Source organism: Camelus bactrianus, chromosome 19 (genome assembly GCF_048773025.1).
Source record: "Camelus bactrianus isolate YW-2024 breed Bactrian camel chromosome 19, ASM4877302v1, whole genome shotgun sequence".
Classification (NCBI taxonomy): Eukaryota; Metazoa; Chordata; class Mammalia; order Artiodactyla; family Camelidae; genus Camelus; species Camelus bactrianus.
Window position 1 is genome coordinate 13,189,414 of NC_133557.1, and position 26,494 is coordinate 13,215,907.

Consider the following 26,494-nt stretch of genomic DNA (forward strand, 5'->3'; position numbering starts at 1 on the left):
GGAGTTCTAAGGGATGCCCCTTTTAGGTGAATCCTTGGTAAACACAGTGTTGAGGGAGAGTCTCCTCCCAGTTCCAGAGACTACAGGATGCTGCATAATAGAGAAGGAGGAACCAGTGGTGGCACACCTGTATTAGGGTGAGGGCAAGAGTAAAAGAGGGTGCTGACAGGGTATCCTGGAGCCTTGTGCTTTGAATAATGCCTGTTTGTCTTTTATGTGTAGTGAGTGATACTCCACTCTGGGCAGACTTTGCCTAAGTTTCATAAATATTTAATTGGCTTTTTCAGGAGAATAAAAGCAGCCCCGCTGATGACTGAAAATGACAAAGCATCCACCTAACAGACGAGGAATCAGCTTTGAAGTGGGAGCCCAGTTGGAAGCCCGGGACCGATTAAAAAACTGGTACTTTTACATTTTTCTGTTAATTAAATCCCTTCAGTAAAGGACTTTTGCCAGCACCAATAAAGAGTGGGTAGCCTGGGCTTTTCTGTAGTGTTTTGCTGCTCCCTGACTGTTGGAAGGTGGAAGGAGACTTAAGTCTAGAGCTGTGGGAATGTCCTTTCTCTTTGGTGCTGGGATCCCTGTGTCAAGGGAACCATCCTGTTATATTTCTGCCTGTTCATCTGAAGGAGTTACGGGAAAAAGAAGCAGGAGTGACTACAGGAAAGGGAAGAGTTAATAGTGGCAGCTCTCTTGCTTTTGGCTGCCTGTCTGGATGAAGAGATGGGAGAAAGATCCGGGATGGAAGAATGAAGGATAGGGGTTAGATCGGAACAGCTTGTGTATCGTGAACAACCGCTCCTATTTTCTGGGTGTGTTGTTGTATGGTTGAAACTTAGTGATCACATTGTATAGGTTCAGAAGACTCAGAAGCTGAGGGGTTGTAGTCCTGCCTTTGTCATTGACTTGTGACCTCTAGCTGGTGATTAGCCACTCTGAGCATCAGCTTCATCTATGTGGGTACTTGTAATGTCGGCCTCATAGCATTTTTCTGAGGATCAAATAATAGAATACGTGGGGAAAGGCCTTATAAACTGTAAAATGATGGTTGTTATTGAGGTAAAGGTGGGAGTTTCAGAACTCAAACCTTTCTGAGTTTTCATAAGGAAGAGTGTAGTGCTTTTGAGGGTTATCTCAAAATAGGCTGACCAGTTCCTGGAGTGTGTAGGAAGAGAAGATGGGAAACGCAGGGGAAATGGCTGGCATAGAAAATGCCTCTGCTGTCTTTTGGGGCTGGGAGATTTGACATAAGAATCAGAGACACTTTGAACACCTAGTTGTTTTTAGGTTGTTTGTATTTCTATAATTGTTTCTCCTTTTTGGTATCCCTCAGTAAGGCAGCTTAATCAAGGGAAAGAATTATTTTTAAATTTGGGGAAAAAATTAAAATATAGAAGTTAAAAAATACAGCTAACCATAAAATAATCTGTGTACTTATCACTCAGAATTACTTAATGTTAACATTTTTGGTTAATTTTATTTATAGTCTTAAAAATAAAGGACATAAAACACTTCTGATATAATGGAAGTACCTTTATACCCTTCCCAATTCAGTTCCCCTGCCACATTCCTTAGAGACAACCAGCATCCTGAAGTTGGTTGTATCCTTTCTGTTCATGTTTTACATTTTTGCTATATGTATCCATAAATAATACTAGTTAGAATCATTTTGGGTGTTTTAAAAAATTCATGTAAATGGTATACTGTTTGTTTCTTTTCTGCATTTCATGTTTTTTGATTTACCCATATTGATACATAAGATATTCATCCTGATTTCTATATAAAGTTCCCTTGTATGAATATACCATGTTTTGTTTATCCAGTCTTGCTGATGGACATTTAGATTTCAATTTTTCACTTTATACACAGTGCTACTGTGAACATCTCTGTGAATCTCTGTGCACACATGCAAGAATATTTCTTGGGCAGTGGCTTTTAAAGTTTTTTGACCATAATCTGTAGTAGAAATGCATCTTAAATCCAGTGTAGTACTCACACATATATATACATAAATATAACTGAAGCAAAAACTTTATGAAACAGTCCTTCATCTTAACACATGCATTATACTCTGATGTTTCCTTAACATACACACAAAAATGCTGGTCAAGAACCATTTACAATCTACTAATGGGTCGTGAGCTGCAGTTTGATAAGGCCTACTCCAGTGAATTTGGTTGAGTAATACGATATACACATTTTCAGGTTTTTTGGAAGTTGCCAAGTTTATCTCCAAAACACTTCTAAATCTTAACTCCCACCAGTAGTAAATAAAACTTCCTGTTTTCCCACATCTCTACCTGCCCTTGCCTTTGACAGACTTTTTGGTTTTGCCAATCTGTTATAAAACTTTATTATTTTATTCTGTGTTGCCCTGTTCCTAGTGAGGTTGAACATCTTTTAATGTGTGTTTTGTAACTTGCTCTTGACTATATTCCTACTGGCTTTGTCTGTTTTTTAGTGATTTATAAATGTTTTAATAATATATTATGGATTCCAATTCTTTGTCAGTTTGTGTTGCAGAAATCTCCCACCAGTCTGTAGCTTGTCTTTTCAGCTTATTTATGGTATCTTTCATGGCATGTAAATTTGAAATTTTAAATGAAAGAAAAATGATTTTGGCTTTTTGTGACTTACAAAATTCTTATCTATCAGTTAGTTTAAAAAATATTCTCCTAAACTCTTTTAAAAGTTTTTAAGTTTTGCTTTTCACATTTAGATCTTTAATCTACCTAGAATTGATTTTACGTATGGAATGAACTGGGTATTTGATTATTGTTTTTTAAATTCACCATATGAATAGCCAGTTACCCCAGCATCATTTATAGGCCAGTTTTTCCTTTCTTTAACTGATCTGCAATACCTCTTCTATATATCAAGACCCATAATACGGATCTGTTCTGAGCTCTTTATTCTCTTCCATTAATTGTGTTTACTCTTGTGCTAATAACCTATTATCTAATTGATCATTGCTTTCTGAGTTTTTTGTTTGTTTGTTTTATTTTTGGAGGGGGAGGTAACTAGGTTTGTTTGTTTGTTTATTTAATGTAGGTACTGGGAATCAAACCCAGGGACCTTGTACATGCTAAGCACACACTCTACTGCTGAGCTATGTCCTCCCTCTTAATTGATGCTGCTTTAAAATAAGTCTTGATATCTGTTAAGAAGGGTTTTGCCCCTTTGTGTTTTATTTATTGTATTCTTAGACCTTTACTTTTTAATGTGAATTTTTTTATTTGTGATGTTTCTTGAAAATGCTATTGAATTTTGAGATAAATTTTATTGAATTTATGGTTAATTTAGGGGGAATTGACATCTTTATGATAGAGTTTTCTTCTATGAAAATATTATGTATTTGCATTTATTTACATTTTCCTTTATGACTTCAGTAATGTTTTGTCACCTCCATAAAGAGTTTGCATATTGTCTATTAGATTTATTTCCAAGTACCTTCTAGTTTTTGTTGCTTCTGTAAATGGATCTATTTATATTACATTTTCTCTTTGGTAATTGGTCGTGTGTAGTTGCATGCAGTTGAATTTTTTTTTTTTTTATTTTCTTTCTAATGTTGAACAATTCTGCTGCATACCTGGATAAACTTTATTAGGTCATTTATATAATAAGTGAATTAAAGGATTCACTTTGCTAATATTTTATTTGGATTTTGATATCCATGTTCACTAGGAGTTTTGGTTTTGATTGCCTTTTCTTGTACTATCTTTGTCTAATTTCAGGCTATTATACTAGTCTTAGAAACTGAGGTAATTTTTTTCTTTATGCTCTGGACAGTTTCTTGAAACTTTGCTAAATCTTGCCTGTACTCCTTTTTGAAAAAATAAATTTTAAACTCCCAAGTCAAATATTTTAATAGTTATTGTTCTGCTAATATTTTTTTCTTTTTTGAGTCAGTTTTCTTCCAGTTTTATTGAGATTTACTTGACATACAGCACTGTATAAGTTTAAGGTATACAGTATGATTTGATTTACAGACATGATGAAGTGATTATTACAATAAGTTTAGTAAATATTCATCATCTCATAGATACAAAACTAAAGAAATAGAAAAAGATTTTTTTCTTGTGCTGAGAGCTCTTAGGATTTACTCTCTTAACAACCTTTACATATAACATACCACAGTGTTAATTATATTTATAATGTTGTATGTTATATCTCTAGTACTTATTTATCTTATAACTGGAAATTTGTACCTTTTGAGTGAATTATCTTGAATTTATTTTTGCTTATGTCATTTTTTTTTCAAGTTTGCTGGTGATATAACATTATTTGTATAGTAAATAGTAAGTAAAATAGGAAAAAGTTATTTATAATTCCACCAACCTAATAAGGTAGTCTTTTTTCTAATTGTTTATATGTAAAATAGTCATGATCAGGGTGTACATAAGATTTTTATATACTCTTTTTTCAGTCAATATGATTGTATAATGGAGTTATACTATATCTCTTAAGTGGGTAAATTGTGTTTCAGATCATCCTCCTACCTTTGTAGAACTTTTTGCTTCCGATTTTCAATATGTATTTACTCCTTTACTTATGTGTTTATTTAGCGAATTTTACGTCAGGCAGTGAATAGAATGCTACCCTTCCTCCTTCTATTCTTGTCAGCTGATGCCTGGAGTGGTCAGGTCCTAGAGGAATGTGTATGGGGCCAAGGCAGCAGCCCAGAGAAGAATGAGCCCTGTTCCGCTTGGGGAGGTGGGAAAGGCTTCTCAGGAAGCGTGAGGCTGAAACTATGAGTAAAGCTGCAGTGAACATTTGGGCACAAGCTGGATGGGCTGTCAGTGCCTTAGGATCAGTTCTAAAGATTAGATGGCTAGGTCCCTTAGAGTGCAGATGACTACAAGAGAAAGCTATTGTCCTGAGTCACAAAACTTATCTCCAGATAAGTTTGCTGCCTTGAAATGCCTTTCCAAATGGAAATACAGCCAATAAACAGCCCAGCCTGTGAACTTCGGACTGTAAGCATGTCCACAAATATCTTTTAACCATTATTCGGTGTGCTGACAGAGGCTTATAATTTAGAATGAGGAGTTCTGAATTAGAGTCTTATATACTCTAATTACTAGTTGAATTTATTTGGTCAAGTTACTTTACCTCTTCTATCCTCAGTTTCCATGAAGGCAAAATGGGGAATTGTAACTGGATTATGTGGATAGGTAGGATCATTCCCATGGAAGCATTGTATATTAAATACTTCCAGGAAAATACAACCACTAATTTTCTTCTTAATCATATCTACTGTAAAAATGAAAACATGGCCAGTGTGAAAAAAGTTTTAGGACTAAGAATCTAAAGTTAACATTTAAAAGAGAATCCCTGGGCCAGAAAATTAATAATAACTTAACATTTGCTGATTATCTGTGGTTGTTGTCCTGCTTCATGGATCATCTTGCTTAATCTTCCAATTAATAGTCCCCTGAAGTATGAGTACTATTATTTGCCTCATTTTACCAGTAAGAAAAAGAAGGCTTAGGGAGATGAAGTCAGTTGCCCAGGATCACACTGGGATAAGACTGAGGTTTGAACCCAGACAGACTGAGTTCATAGCCTCTCTGAAATAACCAGAATAACAGTCTTTGATTTTGAATACTTTTGAAATAATGGAGGATTTGTTTTATTATCATTAGATTAAAAATGGTTGTCTTCACCCTGATAAGTGATTCGTTTGTAGAGCCACATATTGTGTGTATGTGGTTTTAGTCCATTTAGATAAGATGCAGTTGTGGGTTTTAGGATCCAACACTTCATCCTTATTTCCTTTTGACTTTTTACCTCTGAATCTTTGGATTATTTGTTCTTATTTTAGGGACTGTAAAGTGAATGAGTTTCAGCTTTTTAGTACGAAAATGTTCAAACATAACAAGTTGAGAGAATAGTACAATGAATGCTATACCTTCCACCTGTATTCACTAATTGTTAAGATACTTAACCCAATTTGCTTTATATACTTACTGTAATGTAATTAATCATAATTAGTGACAATTTCATATTACTAATATCCGGAATATAGTCACATTTATGTCTCTGTAGTTGCCTTTGATCCACGGTAATCCTTCTCCCCTCCTCACTCTTCCCCCTTTCATGACATTATTTATTTATGTTAGTTAATTAAGTAATTTTAATTTTCATATTCTTTCCATGATAGGTTACTACAAGATATTGAATATATTTCCCTGTGCTAGACAGAAGAAATTTGTTTTTTATCTATTTTATTTACAGTAGCTAATATTTACAAATCTCAAACTCCCAATTTATCCCTTCCCATCCCTTTTGTCCCTGGTAACCATAAGATTGTTTACTATGTCTGAGTCTTTCTGTTTTGTAGGTGAGTTCATTAGTGTCTTTTTTTTTAGAGCCCACATATGAGTGATATCGTATGGTATTTTTCTTTCTCTTTCTGGCTTGCTTCTCTTAGAATGACAATCTCCACGTCCATTCATGTTGCTGCAGATGGCATTATTTTATTTTTTATGGCTGAGTAATATTCCATTGTATAAACATACCAAAGTTTCTTTATCCAGTCATCTGTCGATGGACATTTAGGTTGTTTCCATGTCTCAGCTATTGTAAATAGTGCTGCTGTGAACATTGAGATGCATGTATCTTTTTGAATTAGAGTTCCCTCTGGTTATATATGCCCAAGAGTGGGATTCCTGAATCATATGGTTTTATTTTTTTAAGGAACCTTCATACTGTTTTCCATAGTGGCTGCACCAGTTTATATTCCCACCAGTACTTTATGAGGATGCCCTTGAGAAAATTTTTTTTTAAATATTGCAGAATTAGATAACATGTAAAGGACTGACTCTGCCAGGCTCTCCGTATGCAGCTTCTCCATTACATTTTCTCAACAAGCTGTGTAGTTGTTTATTGTTTTGATTTTATCAATGAGGGAAGAAATCGAGGCCCATAGAAGCAAAAGTCCTTTGTCCCAAATTTAGAGCTGGTGAGTGGTAGAGCTGGGATTTGAACCCCTGTTGATCTGATGACTCCAAAGGCTGGCCATGCCTCCCAGATGATTCCTTTCCCTGGTGTTATTTTTCCCGGTGCTCTTCCATATTTTCTGGTTTTGCTGCTGGTTGCAAAAAAAGAAAAAAGCATGAAAGGGTTAAAGCATTTTTCAAAACTCATGTGACAGTAGAAGTGCATGGAGAAGAAAATGTGACCTATAGTGAGTCTTTCTAGATTAATGCCTTCATATTTATAAAAGGTTTCTATCTTTGATTGATTTTGTCTGTATTGCTTAAACAGAAGCCTTTTTTTCTCTCACCTTTGTATACTGCACATATTATACTTCTGTTATACTCTCAACAATAGAAATGACAGCTAACATTTATCAAGAATTTGCTATGTGTCGGGTGGGATGCTATTTGCTGTAATTACTTTACGTGGTTATCTCGTTTAATCTCCCGTAGCAGGCTCATTTGGAACTGAAGCTCAGAGGTAAAATGACTTGCCCGGGGTCGCAAGTTAATTACTGCTGAATCTGAGACTTAACCTAGTTCTGTTTGATGACAGTGTTTTGTGTACCTTATCAGAATTTATTTATAAGTCATCCAAGCCGGCGTTTCTTAAATTATAGGATCCCCTTCCAAAATCATGGAGTTAGGATTTCTGTTTTCCTTGAGAGGGATATTTATAAAATACAGATTTAGATTTTCCATGAAGATCATCAGTTCCCAAAGCAGTTTATCTCACCAGACAGACTATAGAATATTGATAAGAATCCATGTTCTAATTTTGGACCTACCACTTTGGAGTGAACTTTCCACATATCCATTTCCTACTCTGGATGAAGTAATCCTGCCTGCCCTCCTTACCTCCAGGCTCATGTCGATGAGTTGACTGTCTAACATTATAAGAGGCTGTAGTTTCCTAGTAATGATGCTTGGTGGATAGAATGGAAACTGCTTTTTCTGACGCCTTCCTCATTCTTCCTGTCATCTGTCAGGAGCGCACCATCTGCCCTGAACAGTAGGCTTGGCCTTCCCTGTTCCTGCTCTGAACACAAAAAAAGCTCCTTCTGTCTATTGCTTTCCTGACTCTTTGGCATGTTTCCACCACTTTGTTTCCATTTAAGTTGATTATGGTGTCCTTCAATTTCTTGTACAAAGGATACTAAAATCTGAGTTTCAGAATGCTCTTAGCTCTCTTGCTTTTCTATTTCTTTTTCATTAGGATTATTTCCACTCATCATGTCTGTGTTCCTGATTTGTGCCTCTTCACTTATTGTACCCATCTTTTTAAGAAAGTAATTTTCATTTTTGAGCTTTCCACATATGTGTATTGAGTGTCTGCTGAGAGTCAGGCATTATGTCTGGCACTATGGGGTGAAGAACAATCACTTAGGTCCCTCAAGAAGTTTAGAGGCCAATGAGGTATTTGGCCTTGACTTTTAGTGTTGTTAACCAAAGATTGTTCATTATATCATCTCATGCTTATGTCTTCGCTAGTAGTTCACATTTATTGAGTGACTTACTTTGGATATTTTTATTATTCCCATTTTATACATGAGAAAACAGAGGCACAGGGCAGTTAAGTAAGTTGCCCAAAGTTGCACGACTATTAAGTGATTGATTTGAGATTTGAATCCAGGTAGTCTGGCTTCTGAGCGTGATAAGGTATGACTTTGATCCCCATACTGTGTCCTATACATAGGACGGAGAGTAAACCCCCTGAAATTAATTATATCATGAGGTGATGTTTATCTGTACAGAGTTCATGTACAAACCCCTGGAGGAGAACAATTAATTTCACGTGTAGGAATTTCAGAAGGCTTCACAAAGATGACTTGATGTCAAGTCATTTATTCAATGCTAGATGCTGGAGAGAGAGTGGTGGTTAGGAGAGACAGATCTTTAGGAACTGACATTCCAGTGGAGGTAGCTAGACCATAAATAAACAGACTGATACCTGTAAGTTTAGGTGATGATAAATACTAGGAAGAGGAATAAGTGCTGGTTAAGTGAACAGAGAGTGATGCTGTGTGTGTAGGAGGGGTACTTTTTTATGTAGAAGGTGCTCAGGGAAGGTCTGTCTGATAAGAAGTTTGAGTAGAGATCTGAAATGAGTGAGGGATTGAGCCAGGTGGATATTCAGGGGAGAGAGCTCCAGGCAGAGGCAGCCAAGACACAACATGCTGGGCATGTTCAAACAATAGAGGGAGGGTAAAGAGTAAGGGGCCAGAGGTAGGAGACGAGTCCACAAATGTCAGCATGAGCCAGATTGCCAGAATCTGTGGACTTTATTCTAAATGTAATAGGAAGCCATTGAAAGATTTTAAACAAGAAAGTGACATTATCTGATTTCAGTTATTAAAAGTGGCTGTGGTTACATGTGTAGAATATGTTGTAGGCGGGCATGGGCAGAAACAGGGAGAACAGTAAGGAGTCGTTTGTAGCAGTCAGATTAAAGGGGATACTTGAACTAAATAAAAGCAGTGGTGGAGATGATGATGATCAGGATCTGGGTATTTTTCAGAGGTACAGCTGATAGATTTGCTGATGATATCATGAGAGACAGAGAAGAGTCAAGGATGACTCCAAGGGCTTTTGGTCTAAGTTCTGATAGAATTACTACTTGCTGAAATGGGGGGAAATCAACAGTTTGGTTTTGGATGGTTAAAATGTGGGATTCCTTTTAGATAACCAAGTGGAGATGTTGAGCAGATGGTTGAATAACAGTCAAGCATTTTGGTGTAAGCCCTGGGTTAGAGATAGAAATTTGGGAGTTAGCAATGAGATTTTTAAAAAAGGTTCTATTTTTTAGAACAGTTTCAGGTTCATAGCAAAATTGAGCAGAAAGTACAGAGAGTTCCTATCCATTGTCCCCGCACGCCTACATAATCTTCCCCACTATCAACATCCTGCACCAGAGTAGTACATTCGTTATAATTGATGAGCTTACGTTGAAACATCATAGTCACCCAAAATCACCTAAAGTCCATAGTTTACGTTAGGGTTCACTTTTAGTGTTGTACATTCTTTGGTTTTGGCAAATGTATAATGGCATGTACCCACTATTATAGTATTATACAGAATAATTTCACTGCCCTAAAAATCCTCTGTGCTTTGCCTCTTCATCTGTCCCTGTCCCCTAACCCCTGGCAATCACTGATCATTTTACTGTTTTCATAGTTTTACCTTGTCTGTAATTTCATATAGTTGGACGTACATATAGTATGTAGTGTTTTCAGGTTGGCTTCTTTCACTTAGTAGTGTGCATTTAAGATTTCTTCATGTCTTTTCATGGCTTGATAGCTCATTTATTTTTACTGTTAAATAAAATTCCATTGCCTGGATGTTCCACAGTTTATTCACGTACTTGGTTTTGGCAATTTTCGGTTAAGGTGCTAAAAACATCTGTGTGCAGATTTTTGTGTGGACATAAGTTTTTAACTCATTTGGGTAAATACTAAGAATGTGACTGCTGAATCATATAATGAGAGTATATTTAATTCTGTAAGAAACTACCAAACTGTCTTTCAAAATGGCTGTGCCATTTTGCATTCCTGCCACCTATGAATGTGAGTTCCTGTTGCTCCACATCCTTGCCAGTATTTGGTGTTGTCAGTGTTTTGGATTTTGGCCATTATAATAGGTGTATAGTGGTATCTCATTGTTATTTAAAGTTGTGATTCTCTAATGAAATGTGACAAATATATTTTCATATGCCTGTTTGCCATCTGTATATTTTCTTTGGTAAGGTGTCTTTTCCCTGTTTTTTAATTGGTTGGCTGTTGGTTCTTTTTTTGTTGTTGTTATTGTTGTTTTCTTATTGTTGAGTTTTAAGAATTTTTTGTGTATTTTGGATAACAGTTCTTTATCAGCTATGTCTTTTGTAAGTATATGGGATTTAAGGCCATGAGACTGAATAAGTTCATTTAGGGTTGCACTGTCCAAAAAAGTAGCCACTAACTATAAGTTACTATTTACATAAAATTAAAAATTCAGTTCCTCAGTTACACTGGGCATATTTCCAGTGCTCAGTGGCTGGTGGCTGCCATAGTGGAGAGCAGAGATATAGAAAGTTTCCACTGAGAAGTTTCCATTAACAGCACTGATCTAGGGAGTAAATACAGATAAAAAGGAAGACTGAGCTCCTGGTGCCTTTCAGTGTCTGTCTGTCTGTCTGTTTGTCTTTCTGTCTGTCTGTCTATTTGTCTGTCTATTTGTCTGTCTGTCTTTCTTTCTTTCTTTCTTTCTTTCTTTCTTTCTTTCTTTCTTTCTTTCTTTCTTTCTTCCTTTCTTCCTTTCTTCCTTTCTTCCTTTCTTCCTTTCTTCCTTTCTTCCTTTCTTCCTTTCTTCCTTTCCTTTCTTCCTTTCTTCCTTTCTTCCTTTCTTATTGATTTTTTAATGGTGGTACTGGGGATTGAACCCAGGACCTTGTGCATGCTAAGAATGTACTCTACCACTGAACTCCTTTGCCTTCCAGTGTCTAGATGTTAGCAGATGAAGAGGAATCAGCAAAAGAGACTGGGAAGAAATGACCATTTAGGCAGGAAGAAATCCATGAGGAGATGTCTAGAGGCCAGGTGGAAAAAGTGTTTCAAGGAGCAGGGAGTAGTCACCTCATTCCTGATGCTGGTGGGTCAAGTAAGATTAGGATTGAGTGACTGTTGATTTGGTTACATCAAAGTTATGGATGACCTTGACAGGATTGTTTTAGTGGAGCAGTGGGGACAAAAGCCCTGATTGGCATGAGTTCAAGGGAAAGGAGAGAAGGAACTGTGGTGTGGTGCACAGGGGAAGGATTGGCTATTGATGGGAGCAGATAGTTCATTTATTTAAAGGGGAAGGGGGAGGGAGAACCTGGGTATGTAGGTAGAGATAAAGGTTTACTTGTAGTCTTGGTGATGGGAGCATGTGATTTTTATATTTTTAAATTTGAGGTATACTTTACAAACAGTAAAAATTCACTCTTTTCAGTGTACTGTTTCATGAGGTTTGCCAAACTCATACAGACATGCATGTACCACCACAGTTAAAATGTAGCATTTTTAACACCCTGCAAAATTTCCTTATGTCCCTTTGTAGTCAGCCCCCTTTTGTTGCAGATCTTGTCACCTACTGATCTATTCTTTGTCTGTATAGTTTTGTATTTTCCAGAATCTCATATAAATGTGATGATACAACATGTAGCCTTTTAAGTTTGGCTTCTATCATTTATAATGCATTTGGAATTCATCCATATTTTTGTGTGAATCAGTAGATCCTTTTATTGCTGAGTAGAATTACATTGTGTGGATGTATAGTTTACCCATTAACCTGTTCTCCTTAGATTGCTTTTGGCTTTATCAGCTTCTAGATTTTCCATGTTTTTGATGCTTTTATTAATATCAGTATAGCCTCAAACATTTACTTTAGACTTTGGATATAATTCAATACTGTTTTATTCATTTAGTTGCTCTGTTGTTTCATTGGGAGCTCTTTCATTTGGCTCGTGTGTCCTTTTGACATCCTCTTGTCATAATTGTGTGTTTAACACTTCCTTATTTCTGGCATTACAAAATATCCTAGGCTCATCTTGTGTGTATTTCCTGCCTTGGCCCTAGAATCAGTCATTTCTCCAAGGAGCCCTGATTTCTTTTATTGGGAAATGGTATTAGATGCGAAGGTCTGGATTCTAGGTGTGCCCCTTGCTACTGAGGCATCACTGCTTCTGGGTTTTGGATGATGGTGATGATGATGATTTTGAGTAAAAGATAAAAATAGTCAAGTGACACAGAACACAACAGGCATTACCTTTAGAGGCCCCTTGGAGCCTCCTCAGCTCCTCGCTCCCACTCCGTCGTCTAGTCTATCATCTTGTCTTGTCAGATCACCTGCAGAGTCTATCCTGACTCTGACACTGGCTGCTCCTCCACACTACCTCCACACTTAGGCCATGTGGTCTAAGCTACCATCATGGATCCTATGAACCCTGGCAGTAGTTACGAATTTGGTCTCCTTCATCCTTCCGGACTCCTCCTCCTCCTTAGGCTCTTTTCCACTCAGCAATGTGTGGTACACCCTGGATTTAAAAAAAAAAGCTTTTTTGATATTAATTTTTATGGCAGTTTACAGTTGTAAGACATTGAATTAAGAAGAGAGCAAAGATGGTACTCTTTAAAATTTTTTATTTTTGAAAAAATTTTTATTGAGGTATAATTTATATTAGAGTATACAGATTTCAAGTGTGTAGCTTGATAAACTTTTATACATATATACACCTGTGTAACCACCACCCAGATCAAGATATAGACATTTTGGGTGCCTCAGAAGACCTTTTTTCCCATACCTAGTCACACAGTCCCCTCCCTCCCAGGGGAACCACTATTTGTGGTCACACATTTAAAGTGAGACACATCAGTGTGTGACTGTGTATTCTCCAGCATTATCAGCTGTCTGGGTGCAGGAATGGAGGATATGGAGAATCTGATTTACCTAGGGTTGAGGTTTATTCAGGCAGGTATAATGGAGGGAGAGGCCAGGGAGTTGAGGTTATATGTAAAGAAGTGAGATTAAAGGATAAGATTTCCAGGATAAGAGTGAAGCCAGAAAGCAGGCGGAAGGAACGGCGTGAGCAAAAATATTGAGGGTTCAAAGAACATGGTGTGTTCTCTATGTCTGAAGAGGAAGCAGATCAGGTGTGGTGAGAGATTGGTCCTTAAGAGAAGAAGAGAGCATAGTCAGATCCCTTGTAGGGATAGAAAAGTAGTGTTCATTCAGTCACCAAACATTTATTGAGTGTCTCTGTATCAATCAGGACCTTTGCTACTACTGATAGAGGGGTATAGGGATTACCTGGATGTACTGACTGTTCACTTAAGAGAAATGATCAGCGTAGAGAAGAGAGATGAACTGAAGACATTTCCTGAGTTAGAAGTGTCAGATACTGATTAATGGAAGTTGTATGGGGTAGGGATAGAGTTAAAGCATCCAAAGCAGCACAGTTTTTTGCAGCTTAATAGTCAGCCCTTTGTTTTTCGCTAAATACAATTTCCATCCCCATCCCCTCTCCAGCAAAGGCTAGAGATGGCTTAGAATGTTACCTTTGTGCACAGAAGTCATTGGCTTCTGGTGTGTGCCCTGAGCCAGGAATGGAGGCACACTCTGATTCTTGAAGTGAATGAGTGCTGTTAGGTTTGTAGAGAGGCTGTTTATATAAGGAAGAATCTGGAAGCAGCCTGAATGTCCAGCTCCTGGGGGAAAGTTTGGGCAAATTCTGGGCTACCACCAGGTAGACCATTAGCTGGCTAATGCAAAAGACACCACCGTGGACCTGTGTCACTCTAAGGATATTTGCATGTGAAGTCAAATTAAGAGCAGAAGGCCCTACACTGGGTTTAGAGTCAGAATTTTTGGATATTGATCTTGGTTATACCTCTTCCTATTCACTCTCTTTGAGCCTTTATTTCTGCAAGTGTAAAATGGGTGCAATGGTAATAACAATTCCTTAAGTCATCATGGGATTGTGGTAAAGATCCCATGAGATACCTTATGGAGGGTCAGTTTATAACCTCTAGAGGAAGCTACACACATTGATTATTAATAGCCATGTGAGTAAATACTGACTGGCTGGAGTGGGAAATCAGAGGGAAATTGTTATCCTTTCTGGTTCCTCTTTTTTTAACCCCTGTAACATTTCTTCAGTTTGTATTTTTGATGTGTATGTAGGGACACCAAACAGATTTCTGCCAAGCTCTGTTTAGCTGCTCTAATTTAAGCATGTGCACAGTGTGCAGTGTTGAGCAGCTTAATTTTACTCAGAAGCAGCCGAGATTCTGAGCAGCAAGCCTTCCTGGGACTTGAGGTCATATACTGTGGACAAGCCAGCATTGCGTCCCTTTGTTAGACCTGGACTGTTCTCTGCCTTTCTAGACATGCGTGTGGAGTTATTCCCTTTCATTTTGTGTGCGCTTTCCCACAATCCTCTCTTTTCCCTGATGGAGCCCTCGGGTAGGTAGACTTATCTGGTAGCTTAGAGCAGTGTTTCTCAAACTCAAAAGCATGGGGACTGGCACTTCCAACCTATATACTATCTGTGAATCCCACTTTTAGTAGCTTTGGAGCAAAATGCTATTATGTTAGTTATTTATTGCTATGTTAACAAATTTTCTCAAAATTTAGTGGCTGAAAGCAACACTGAACATTTTTTATCCTTTCAATGTCTGTGGGTCAGGAATTCAGGAGTAGCATAATGGAGGGTTCTGGGTTGACATCTTATGAGGTTGTGGTCCAAGGTGAACCTCATTCCTGGCAAATTGGTGCTGGTTGCTGGCAGGAGACTTCAGTTTCTTGCCATGTGGGCCTCTCCATAGGGCATCTAGAACGACTTAACACCTGGCTTCCCCTAGAAAGGGGAACCCAAGAAGCAGCAGTGTTTTGTGTGTGTGTTTGTGTATAGTGTGTTAAAATACACATGACATAAAGTTTACCATTGTAACTGTTTTAAGTATATAGTTCAGTGACATTAAGTTCATTCATATTGTTATGCAACCATCACCACCACCCATCTCCAGAACTTTTAAAATTTTAATTAGTTGAAGTATAGTTGATGTACAATATTAGGTAAGTTACAGGTGTGCAGTATAGTGATTCACAATTTTTTAAGGTTATGCTCCATTTATAGTTATAACATATTGGCTGTATTCCCTGGATTGTCAGAACTTTTTCATCTTCTCAGACTGAAACTCTGTACCTATTAAACAGTAACTCTCCATTCTCTCCCCACACTTGCCCTTAGCAACCACCATCCTACTTTTTGTTTCTATGAATGTGACTACTCCAGGTTATAAGGTATTTGTCCTTTTGTGATTGAGTTATTTCAGTAGTATAATGTTTTCAAGTTGATTTATGTTGTAGGGTATATTAGATTTTTGCTGTTGCTGTTTTCTTTTCTTAGAATTTTATTCTTTTTAAAGGTTGAATAATATGCCATTGTGTGGCTATATCACATTTTGTTTATCTATTCATCAATTGATGGACACTTGGATTGCTTCCACTTTTTGGCTATTGTGGATAATGTTGCTATGAAAATTATATACAGGTGTTCGTTTGAGTCCCTGTTTTCAGTACTTTGGGGTGTTTACCCAGAAGTGGAATTGCAGTAGTGCTTTTTATGACCCAACATTGAAGTCCTAAACCATCGCTTCTACCACATTCTATTTGTTAGAAATGGGGCCACATTCAAGGGGAGGATAATTAATCTCCACCTTTTGAGGGAAGGACATATTTTAAAACCAGTACAACTGTTTTTTGAGAGTGATCATATAGTGCCAGGTTAATTGCAAACACATACACTAACATTATTTTTTTGGTGGGGGGAAAGGGTATTTAGGTTTATTTATTTACTTTTAGAGGCGGTACTAGGGATTGAACCCAGGACCTCTGCATGCTAAGCATGTGCTCTACCACTTGAGCTATACCCTCCCCTCCCCCACACTAACATTCTTTATTAGTGCTTGATTATATGGTAGTCATCTTGACCAGTACATCTCAGCCTTTTTCTTATTATTGCTGACTTATAATCCATTTGTGGCATCTCAGCTGGAAACGTCTGATAAAGATGGTCCAGATTATGGAATAGCACAATAAAACATTCCTTATGGAGACCTTGTGGCCCACCAGCTCTGTATTCACTAACACCCAGCCGCCCATGGATTGCTATTGGAATACAGTCATTTAGGGTCCAGCTGCACATCCGTACAGTATGTATGAAATCCATGAGGTTCCTGCACAGCTCTTTATACAGAGTTGCTATTTCCTTTCTCACCTTCAGTTCCCTGTACTTCCTCGTCATCTTTTGTGCTTCCCTTCTTCTGTACTTACGCCGATTTTCTCATATTGCATCCTCTCCTCAAAATACTCTTCAGCCTCACTGCCTCCTGAAAAATGCCCATTTGTCTTTCAGAATTGAAACAAGTGCCTCCTTTCTTACTAGAGTTGTTTTGGCCCCTTCTTCCTCGGCCTCCTTCCTCTCTGCCCTAGAACTAGCATATTCTACATTAAATAATCTTCTGTAGTTGCACCTGTGATACTTTATTACAATTATTTTTGTGTATAGATATTTATTTCCCCTGAGGATACTGCAGTGAATAAGAGATAGATGTCTTTAGGGGGTATCTATATTCTCCTAGGAAGCAGGCCATAAGTATAAACAAGAAACAAATGAAATAATTGCATATTGGCGCAAATGTTGTGAAGGAAGCAAGGAAGGAAGGTTGGACACAGGTTGGAAGGAGATGGGGGCTACTTGAGATAGTGTAGTCAGGGATTCTGAGGCTGCAGAAAGGTCAGGCTGCTGCCTAGGAAGAGTGGGCAGGGGATCGTGATTCAGGTAAAGGGAGCAGACCAGGTATGGGGAGGTATGTATATGTCTGAGGAAATGAAAGGCCCAGTATGTCTTGTAACATAGAATCTTTCTCCCTCTTCCAGCTGTTGTGATCACACATCCTTATAGATTTGGCTCTGTATTTCCAAACCCTGGCAACTTCCTGCCCCAGATTAGGTATTCAGAAAAATGTCAGTGGAATTGATGAATTTCTCTGTCTCTAATTTTTGTCATTCTCTTTGTGTCTCTATGTTTGATTGTCCACAGTGGCCTTCTGTGACTTCTTAGTTTAGTAACCAATTACACTACTTGCTTAAGATAAGGTTACCATAGTAACCTAATTTGCTATGAAGTTTAGGTTATTCGACCTTTCCAAGTTGAATTTTGGTTCAATGAGATTTTGATGCTTTTTGGCCTTTGGAAGAAAGCTTTGTGGTGACTAATTTAATTTTGTCATGATGACCACAGCACCTGTGCATATATCCCCTCCAATTTGATAGTTCTTGTACTGGGATCTGTTTGTCTTGTTGACATCTACAGCATGGATATATTTGTTTATTTTGGTGATTCATCTTGGTTTATGTGTGTATATTCCTGTTGTTGTTTTGTGACTCTAGGTATTCATAATCAAATCTTTTTAAAAAGTACATTTGATGAACATTTATTGAATGCCTAATATATGCAGAATACTGTGGAGGAAATGTAAACATTTAGGAAATGCCTCTCTTCATCTTTTATGGTTCAGCCCAAGTGCTGAGTCTTCTTTTCTAAAGCCACTTTCCCAGCCCCTTCAGTCCCTGATGAAAAAGTTTACGGTGGGCTCCACTGCTGCTTCTGGGGAAGGTGAGCAGAGGAAGTAGATTTGGCTAAGGAAGAGATTATGAGGTGACTAGTAGGAAATGTACTTTAGAAAGAGAAAGGTCCATTTAGGTGCTTTAGAGGGAGATGGGGGAGAGTGTGCAGAAACTCAGACTCTCCAGCCCAGGCATTCCATAAAGAGACATTGCCTGTCTTCCGTCTGTTCCTGGTTATGATGTATAGGCAGGCCAGGTAATTCTAGGTCTGTACTCCTTTACTCTTTTCTCTCCAGAGATCAAGAATGCTTTTGGTCTGTTTGCTTGAGGAGGGGTGGGGAATTCCAAGGACCCCGCCAAAACTTCTCTTTGGGCCCTTGCCACCCTGGAAGCCCTGATGTTTGGTCATTTATTTTGTATCTTCAGGACCTAGCAGTTTGTTTGTCTCAGAATACAAATTAAGAAATGTTTGAATAACGTAATCAGTAGAGCATAGATTTTGTCCTTATAAAGTGCTTAGCAATCTAGTGCTTGTATTCGCCATTTAAAAATCCTGTTTGTGACATGGGTTTGAAGTATTTTAACTGAGTCTTGAGCTTTTTTCTTCAAAGGAAAACTATTGATTTTGAATACCTAAATTGTATCTGATGATCATTTCAAACTCTTATTAGTTTAGGCAAAATAAACTCAAGAAGAGGTAGAAAACTTGACCATTCTAGTAACTAAAAGTAATGGAAAAGATGAAGAACTGTCTTATAAAAATTCCCCACAGTAGGCTGTTTCATAGGAAACTAAATAAAATTTTGTAGTCCATTCTGTGAGGGTAGCATAGCCTAATACTGAAACTGGACAGGAAGGGCATAATACAAGGAAACTTGGACAAATTCTACTTGTAAAAGAGACATAAAACTTGTCAATAAAATGCTAGAACACTACAGAGACATTTATCAAATGAATGACACATACAACCAAATATGCCTTATTTAAGTAGGGTTATGACAACTTAAACTTAGGAAATGTATTATTTCATTATATTCATAGAATGAAAGAGAAGAGCTGTATAATCACTTTGGCAAAGGTTGAAAATCCTCAAAATTTATTCTTGGTGAACCCTCAGTCAGGTATAGAGGAAAGCATCATGAACTTGATTAAAGCCATTAATTAGAAACCTTTACAAACTTCACACTTAATGATGAAACACTGGAGATTCTTCACTAAAGAGAAGGATGCTAGCCTTCTCTGCTAATTTTGAACATCATTTAGAAGCACTAATCAATGTGATAACATGAGAGATATAAATGGCAGTTATCAGTATTGAAAGTGAGACAGTATAATCATAATTTGAATATGATATGATAGTCTACCTGGGAAATTCAAGGGATTTAATTGATAATCCATTGGACAGAGTTTGAACAAATTCAGAAAATCAGAGCATTGTAACAAGGTGTACAATGAGAATGACTGCTTCTGCTTCTTTATCCTATACCCACTCTACTCCCTAAGATAACCAGTTTTATTAGTTTCTGTTCATCCTACCAGTGTTTCTTTATTTAAATACAAGCAAAGCCAAATATATATTCTTATTTTCCTCTTTTGTAAGACAAAAGGTATCATAAGATATGTATGATTTTGTAGCTTTCCTTTTTTAAAACTTGGATATCTTTGTCAATTCATAGTGTTCTCTCTCTTTTTCTAGCTGCATAATGCTCTACTTTGTCTATGTGCCAAGCAGTATATAAACCCAATAACCCTGAAGCTATTGGTTGATATCTGCCCATTAAATATTTTTCAAAACTTTAAATTTAAAAGTATTTATTTTTGTTTACACCGGTACAATGTGACTAAATGCTTGTAAAAATTAAAAGTACAAGGACAAGTCTACTGGCTATTCCTAGTTCTTCTCTCCCTAGAGTTAAGTTTTGTTTCAGTTTGGTTTTCAATATCTGCCCCTCTGTGGCTAATATTTCCATTAGAAATGTGACTGCCAGCTGCAGTGTTTGGAAACTAGAGTCTCATCAGTGGCTGTTAGTTACATGATGAAGCTGGAAATTCTCTCTCCCCTTTTCTGTCTATACAGATTCCATTTACATCTCCTCTCTTGTTAACCTTCCCACATCTTCTCCAGCATACCTATGGTTGTTAGATATTTAGGTTGAACCAGTTAAAATTACTATTTTTTTGGTAAAATCAGTTGATTATCAGCTGTTTCATGTGGTTCCACCTTATGGTTTTAGAGCTTAGCTGGTTTATGTGTCTGGTTCTTCTCAAGGGCAGGGGCCAGAAGCACATAGATTTTATAATTTCTTCCAAGTCAGAGTCACTTAATAAAGTTCTGTTGACTGATGAAGCTGACTGTCCCCAAGGCAACCAGCAGTTGTGATCCATCAAGTTTTTCTGGGTTGATATCTAAGATCAGCTGCCTCTCTCTTCTCTGGAATGCAGTTGGGTTTCCCCATCCACCATGAGTGACTTGTATCCTTGTCACAATTTAGAGATTTGTGGGAGAACCACCTTCTCTTTAGGAAAACTTGCTGACCCCTTGGTTGCTCTTGATCCTCCTGGAGAGATTTCTATAGTCTGCAGACAGTGGGATGCCTGTGCCCTGTGAAGTTTTTTGAGCAAGGAAGTAGTTTTAGGCTAGCCAAGGGCCCAGAGGTCCTTCACACTCTGATTGTGTGTAGCCGAGTTGCTAGCCTAGGATTTTGAAGTTGATTCTATGGATTCAGACTTACCAGACTTTTAGAAGGCACTTATCAAGTGCAAATTAAAAAGAATTTGGGGTTTGTCCTGAAGTTGCCAACTTCTTATTTTGCCAAATAAGAATATTTAAAATAAATACTTATATTTGTTAATATTTAATACGTGCTCGTGGTACAACATTCAAAACAAATAAAAGGATATACATTGAATAAAATAAGTCTCATACTTCCTCTCCAGTTCCTTAACTATCCAGTTCCCCTCCAAAGAGGCAAACCGGGTTGCTTGATCATCCTTCCAGAGATAGCCCTCGCATTTAAAAACAGGTATGAATGTATTGGCTCCCTCCCCTCCCCCAAATAAATGATAGTGCATTTAATACCATTTTGCATCTTGAGTTGTTTTTCTCCCCACTTTTCTTAGGGGTCTTTAAAAATCAGTACATAGCGAGCTGCCTCAGTGTTTTTAATGGTGGTGTAATATTAGGAAGGATTAAAAAACAAGCAGTTGCCATTGTTTTAATTTAAAAAGTGTATTTAAGCACAAAGAGAAAGAATGATTTTAGTATAAAGAAAAGTTCTGTAAGTTAAATAAATTTAGTTCTGTGAAAAATTAATTGTGTGTTGGTCCAAAGACCTGTGTTTGAAAACTATTGCTAGAGATAGTAAACCTATAAGTAAGTAAGGGACGCTTACTAGTCTCTGGTAGGCTGAATGAATGAGAGGGCCACAGGAATGCAACTGCGTATCCACATCCTTTTCCCCATTTTACAGGGAGGAATAGACTTAGGGAATCTTCTTTTATGTCCTACATATTGTACTACTCAGTTCATCAGGTCGCACAATTAACCAGTCTTTTTTCAAGCTATCTTGTGTTTACCACAGCTGTGTGTCAGTTGGATTGGAGTGGGGAGACTAGTTTCAGGTCTTTTATTCTATATGCTAATATTTTTTAGCAATGAATGTATGCATAGTACCACTAGAAATTTTAAAAAGCATACTCTGTCAGTCCTGTGTGAGAAATACTCACGTGAAGTGTTTGGAGCCTGAACTTGGAGAGTGACTGAAATTGGAATGGGTAGCTGGAGTCTGAGAGCCTTGGGATTGAAGAATTGACAGTTCACATGACCTTTGGAAAGAATAGGGAGAATGGGATTCATTTGCTGAATGTTTATTGAATGCCCAGTATCTGCAGTCTACTCTGATTGGTTAACTCTAAGCAAACTGCCTTGGAGGACACTAGTGTTGGTTTGAAGAGGACACAGTATACAGACGACACAGGGAAGCAGGCCTGTTTATTTAGGTAGCACATATTTATTAGGACAGCAGGACATTAGGTGCTAGATATAAGAAAGGAAAGAGATGGTACAAATCCAAGTCATAGGGAGAAAATACGTGTAGGTTGAATCTAAACTTTCTCAATCTAGAATAGCAATCTGATTGATCCAAGTATATTTAAGAGAACAACTGCATGTTATATTTCTTTTTCTTTTTTTATTATATGAATTTTACTTGCAGTACATGGTTATGATACACAATGAATGCTATTGCAAATATGCTATGTTCTTAAACATTCAGTGAAAATATCTACTCCATGTTTAGTACTTGTTTAAATTATAAATAGTATTCAAATATCCATATATTTATACACTGTATATATTTTTCTTTGTTTTTAACCACTTATTTTTGGAATGAACAATACATTCATATGGTTGAAAAATGAAAAAGCATTAAAAGATATATTGTAAAGGCCTCCCTCCCACTTTTGCCCCTCCCTGCCCCAATACCCAGTTCCCCTCTTGTATCAGTCAGGTTTAAATGCTAGAGACTGAAACCACTCTGGGTACTTTAACCACAAAAGGAAAACAAGAAATTGGTTACTTAAAAATTTGTTGCAAGGGTTGGAGGAGTGGAATTCAAGAGGGCTGCCCTTCTTAGGAGAACCCACCACTGGAACCGTGATCTGGAGTTCAAGAAGTCTCTACTGCTAATGCCACCTCCACCATTGCTGCTTGATACTTCAGGAAGCTGGTGACTAGACTTTAGACCCTTGTTACTGCAAACCAGTATCAGTATGTCAGTATCAGCTTGTTTAAACCTCTAAGGCCTTAGCTCCACCTACTGAGTCAGAATCTGCATTTTATAAAAGCCCCCTGATGATTTGTATTACATGAAAGTTTGAGAAATCCTGCACTGGAGCACTGGTCTGGTTGCTTACAAATCCACATGTCTCCATGACCTGGATTGGCAATTGTAAAGGAGTCAGGAAAATGTAGTTACTGGTTTTCCCAGCTCAGTCTAGAAGAAGGGTGGAATGGAGATTGAAAGATCCCATCTGTTGAACTGACCATACTTCTACAAGGAACCACTGTTAGTTTATGTTTTCTTCCAAATGTTTTGTGTATATTCAAGCATATGTGAATATATATTATTTTTCATCTTGTTAAAAAAAAACAAGCAGTAACTTACCACACACAATGTTCTCCACCTTGCTCTTTTCATTTGTTAATTCATCTTGGGGGAACTTTTGATATCATGACATAGAACCATTTTGTTCTTTTTAACAACTGTGTGGTATTCCAATATATAGATTACAAAATTCTTTAAATTGAGGCTAACACAATCTGGGCTGCATGGTCATTATAATTTTTTGGCACATGTGAAATACAGTCTAGTTGTTAAATGTTTGCTTCCTGCTTCCTTTGTGCTCAGGTCATGGGTAAATATCATCTTGTTTAACTTACACTACAATGCAGTGTTTGGTATCCTTCCTCCAGTTTATGTGAGGGCACTCACGCTGTGAGATGTTGATTTAATCACAGACTAAGGAATATCCAGGGTGGGATTTGAACCCATCTGTTAGCTTCCATAATTTCTGATTTGACACAGTGACACAGAGCCTCTAAGTAGTAGGCTTTATTTAGTATTTGGTGACCGACTACTTTGGGAACAGGTTTGGAAGGGTATTGTTTCGAATATTTGGGTGGGTATTAAAGGCATTTCAAAATATTTTTTTTCTGCCTCAGGTATCCAGCTCACATAGAAGATATTGACTACGAAGAAGGAAAAGTACTCATCCATTTCAAGCGTTGGAACCATCGTTATGATGAGTGGTTTTGTTGGGACAGTCCTTATTTACGCCCTTTAGAGAAAATACAGCTGAGGAAAGAGGGCTTACATGAAGAAGAAGGATCTTCTGTGAGTAACAAGTCTGGGTAGTTTGGTAATGAGCTGGGTCAGCCATTGGGTACTTTATGTTCCTGTCTTTGATGTTTTTGGTGTGAAAGTCAGTAGCAGCTGGGGACAGATCCTTATTTGGGCTTGTAGTGCAATGTTGAGTTCTCCAAAGCACCTGGGGCTCTTGAAGAATCTCAGTTGTCATCTGTATGATGTGATTGACGCGATAGCTCATAAACTAACTTGGTTGAGATTGCATTGATAATGAACTGGGGACTTTATCTCTCTCTTACACCACTGTATCCCTTTAGATCATTTATTAAGCTGATCTGTTGTCTGATCATTTATTAAGCAGTCATTCCATATGGAGCACTGTGCTAGCCTCATTTTAAGGTCTTTTATAAGCCTTTGAAAAACTTGAAATTGATTAGACTGTGTTCCTGTTTTCTAAATTTCATCACTATGCCCGGAACTTTTACTGATCTCAGAATGAAGGGCAAATTATTTGTTTTCAGTTTTTTTTTTCTTTTTTGCTGGGGGAAATGATTAGATTTATTGATTTATATATTTTAATGGAGGTACTGGGGATTGAACCCAGGACCTCGTGCATGATAAGCACACGCTCTACCACTGAGCTATACCCTCCCCGCTTGTTTTCAGTTTTTTAAACAAGCATTGAAACATCTGTAGAAATCCTACAGTCTTTTGATCTGATTCTGCCCTGGATCCTGTTTTCCATTTTAACCTGACTAGGGAACTTGAATTCTTGCTAGCCTCCCCCTCTCCCCACCCCCGAATTTAGGTTTGTTCACCATTGTCCGATTTATTTATTCTACAAAATGTATCAGTGCAAACTGTGCTGGGAAAATAGTGAATGAGTGCCTCCCTTGGCAAAGTATGGGTGGCATTAGATGGCGTGGATGCTGCTTCCCTCAAGATGAGGTAGCCTCTGCCCTTCCAGCTTGTATACTTGGTGTGGTCCTGGGCTCCTAGACTCACTTTCAGGGATAGGATGGGCTTGTCATCAGTGCTGTGCTGTGCCTGCCCAAACTTCCTAAAATGAGAAAAGTCTTGTGTCCAGCCCTTTTGCTTTGATGCCCAATGCTGAATAGAAGAAATATCTTTCTCCATCCCAGTAGTCATCTCCCCTTCCCACTCTTGGCAATTCCAGTCTCTTTTATGAATTTGGTTACTGTGTACATCTTATGAAATTAGATTGGTAACAGGATCTTTTTGTTTTTTGTTTTCTTTAATATTTTTTAGGAATTTCAAATAAATGAGCAGGTCCTTGCTTGCTGGTCTGATTGTCGTTTTTACCCAGCCAAAGTCACTGCAGTTAACAAGGATGGTAAGGCATTTGAGTTGTAATTGTTTTTACTCTTGATTTGAAGGTGAATTTGTAATATTGGAGTTTAATAGTGTATTTTCAGTAGTATTTATTGCCTAGGAATTGTCTCTCTTCAAGTTAATTACTCTGTTGGGTGTTAGGAAGAAATTACAAATGGAGAGAAAGCTAAGTTAAAAAGAGAGAGTTTGATTCTTTGCCTCCTAAATTTTAGTCATTGTTTTCTAAAACAGTCATGGTTCATCCATCACTTTACTGGGAAGTATGCAGGTTCTTGCTGTCTAGGGGTTCCTAATAATTGATGAAATAAACTCCTAATGTTCCTTTTAGGTATTTGTGATCAGCCTTGAAATGAAGCTGACTACAAACATTTCTTAAAAATGTTCTTTGTAAATGCAAGGTGATTGAGAGTGATCTGTAACATCAGAGTTGCTAGTTGAAATTGAGGAACTGGGATTTAGAGAACTGGGTTGGGATGCTTTTGCCAGAGTTTAGAACATGTGAGGGGTCAGGACAGGGAACATGACCTAAAGAGGTTCATTTTGCTAATACAAAGGCAAGAGGAGGGTTATGAAGGTAATACGTGTGGTCAGCATCCTGACACTCAGAGAACAGACTCAGGGTTCAAGTGATACCTTTTTTTTTTTTAAGCATTTTCCGCCAAGATGTTTATGGTATGTCCATGATCTCTGCAGTGAATGTTTAGGGCAAACAGACTGCTTAGTACCACTGTTAGGGGTGAATATTGACTTTTCATTCAGCAAAGTTATTCAACTGTTTACTCAGCACTCTGCTAAATGCTAGACCTTGGAGTGACCAGGAAGTTTTGTCTGAGTGTGGGTTGAAATGGTCAAAAATGAACATACATTTGCATATAGCAGAAATTTTAGTTTCTCTGTTGTTACATGCACCCCACCCCCAGTCCAGCCAGCTGTTAGACCAGTGTGGGTTAACAGATGTATGTTATCCTGAAATCACAGTTCTTTTTCTGCAGGCCCCTAAAGCAGGGTTATATTTTCTAAGTTGTCTAAGCAGTTACTGATCCTCCTGTTCATGATTGATTAAGTCTTTTTGGATAGTTCCTTGTTTCCCTAAGTTACTTTTATAAGCCTGTGTTCAAAATAAAATCCTTTTTATTACTTAATCCTTTT

General features: G+C 37.6%; 1 protein-coding gene and 1 non-coding gene across 7 annotated transcripts in view; one reads left to right on the forward strand and one right to left on the reverse strand.

Moving 5' to 3' along the window:
• PHF20 (PHD finger protein 20) overlaps window positions 1–26,494 on the forward strand; it is a 110,331-nt gene that overhangs the window by 14,593 nt on the left and 69,244 nt on the right. For 5 of the 6 annotated variants that reach the window (XR_012500614.1, XM_010960784.3, XM_010960785.3 and 2 more), the window contains exons 2-4: window positions 288–402; window positions 23,848–24,019; window positions 25,262–25,346. Coding sequence is in view for 5 of the 6 variants with exons in the window: in XM_010960784.3 (XP_010959086.1) it covers window positions 320–402; window positions 23,848–24,019; window positions 25,262–25,346 (340 nt within the window). In the remaining variant the exon portion in view is untranslated. Of the gene's footprint in view, window positions 1–287; window positions 403–21,062; window positions 21,149–23,847; window positions 24,020–25,261; window positions 25,347–26,494 lie in introns of all 6 variants that reach the window. The other variant, XM_045520986.2, reaches the window with a different exon arrangement.
• TRNAD-AUC (transfer RNA aspartic acid (anticodon AUC)) lies at window positions 24,572–24,644 on the reverse strand. Its single transcript has one exon. It is a non-coding gene; the product is annotated as a tRNA-Asp (tRNA).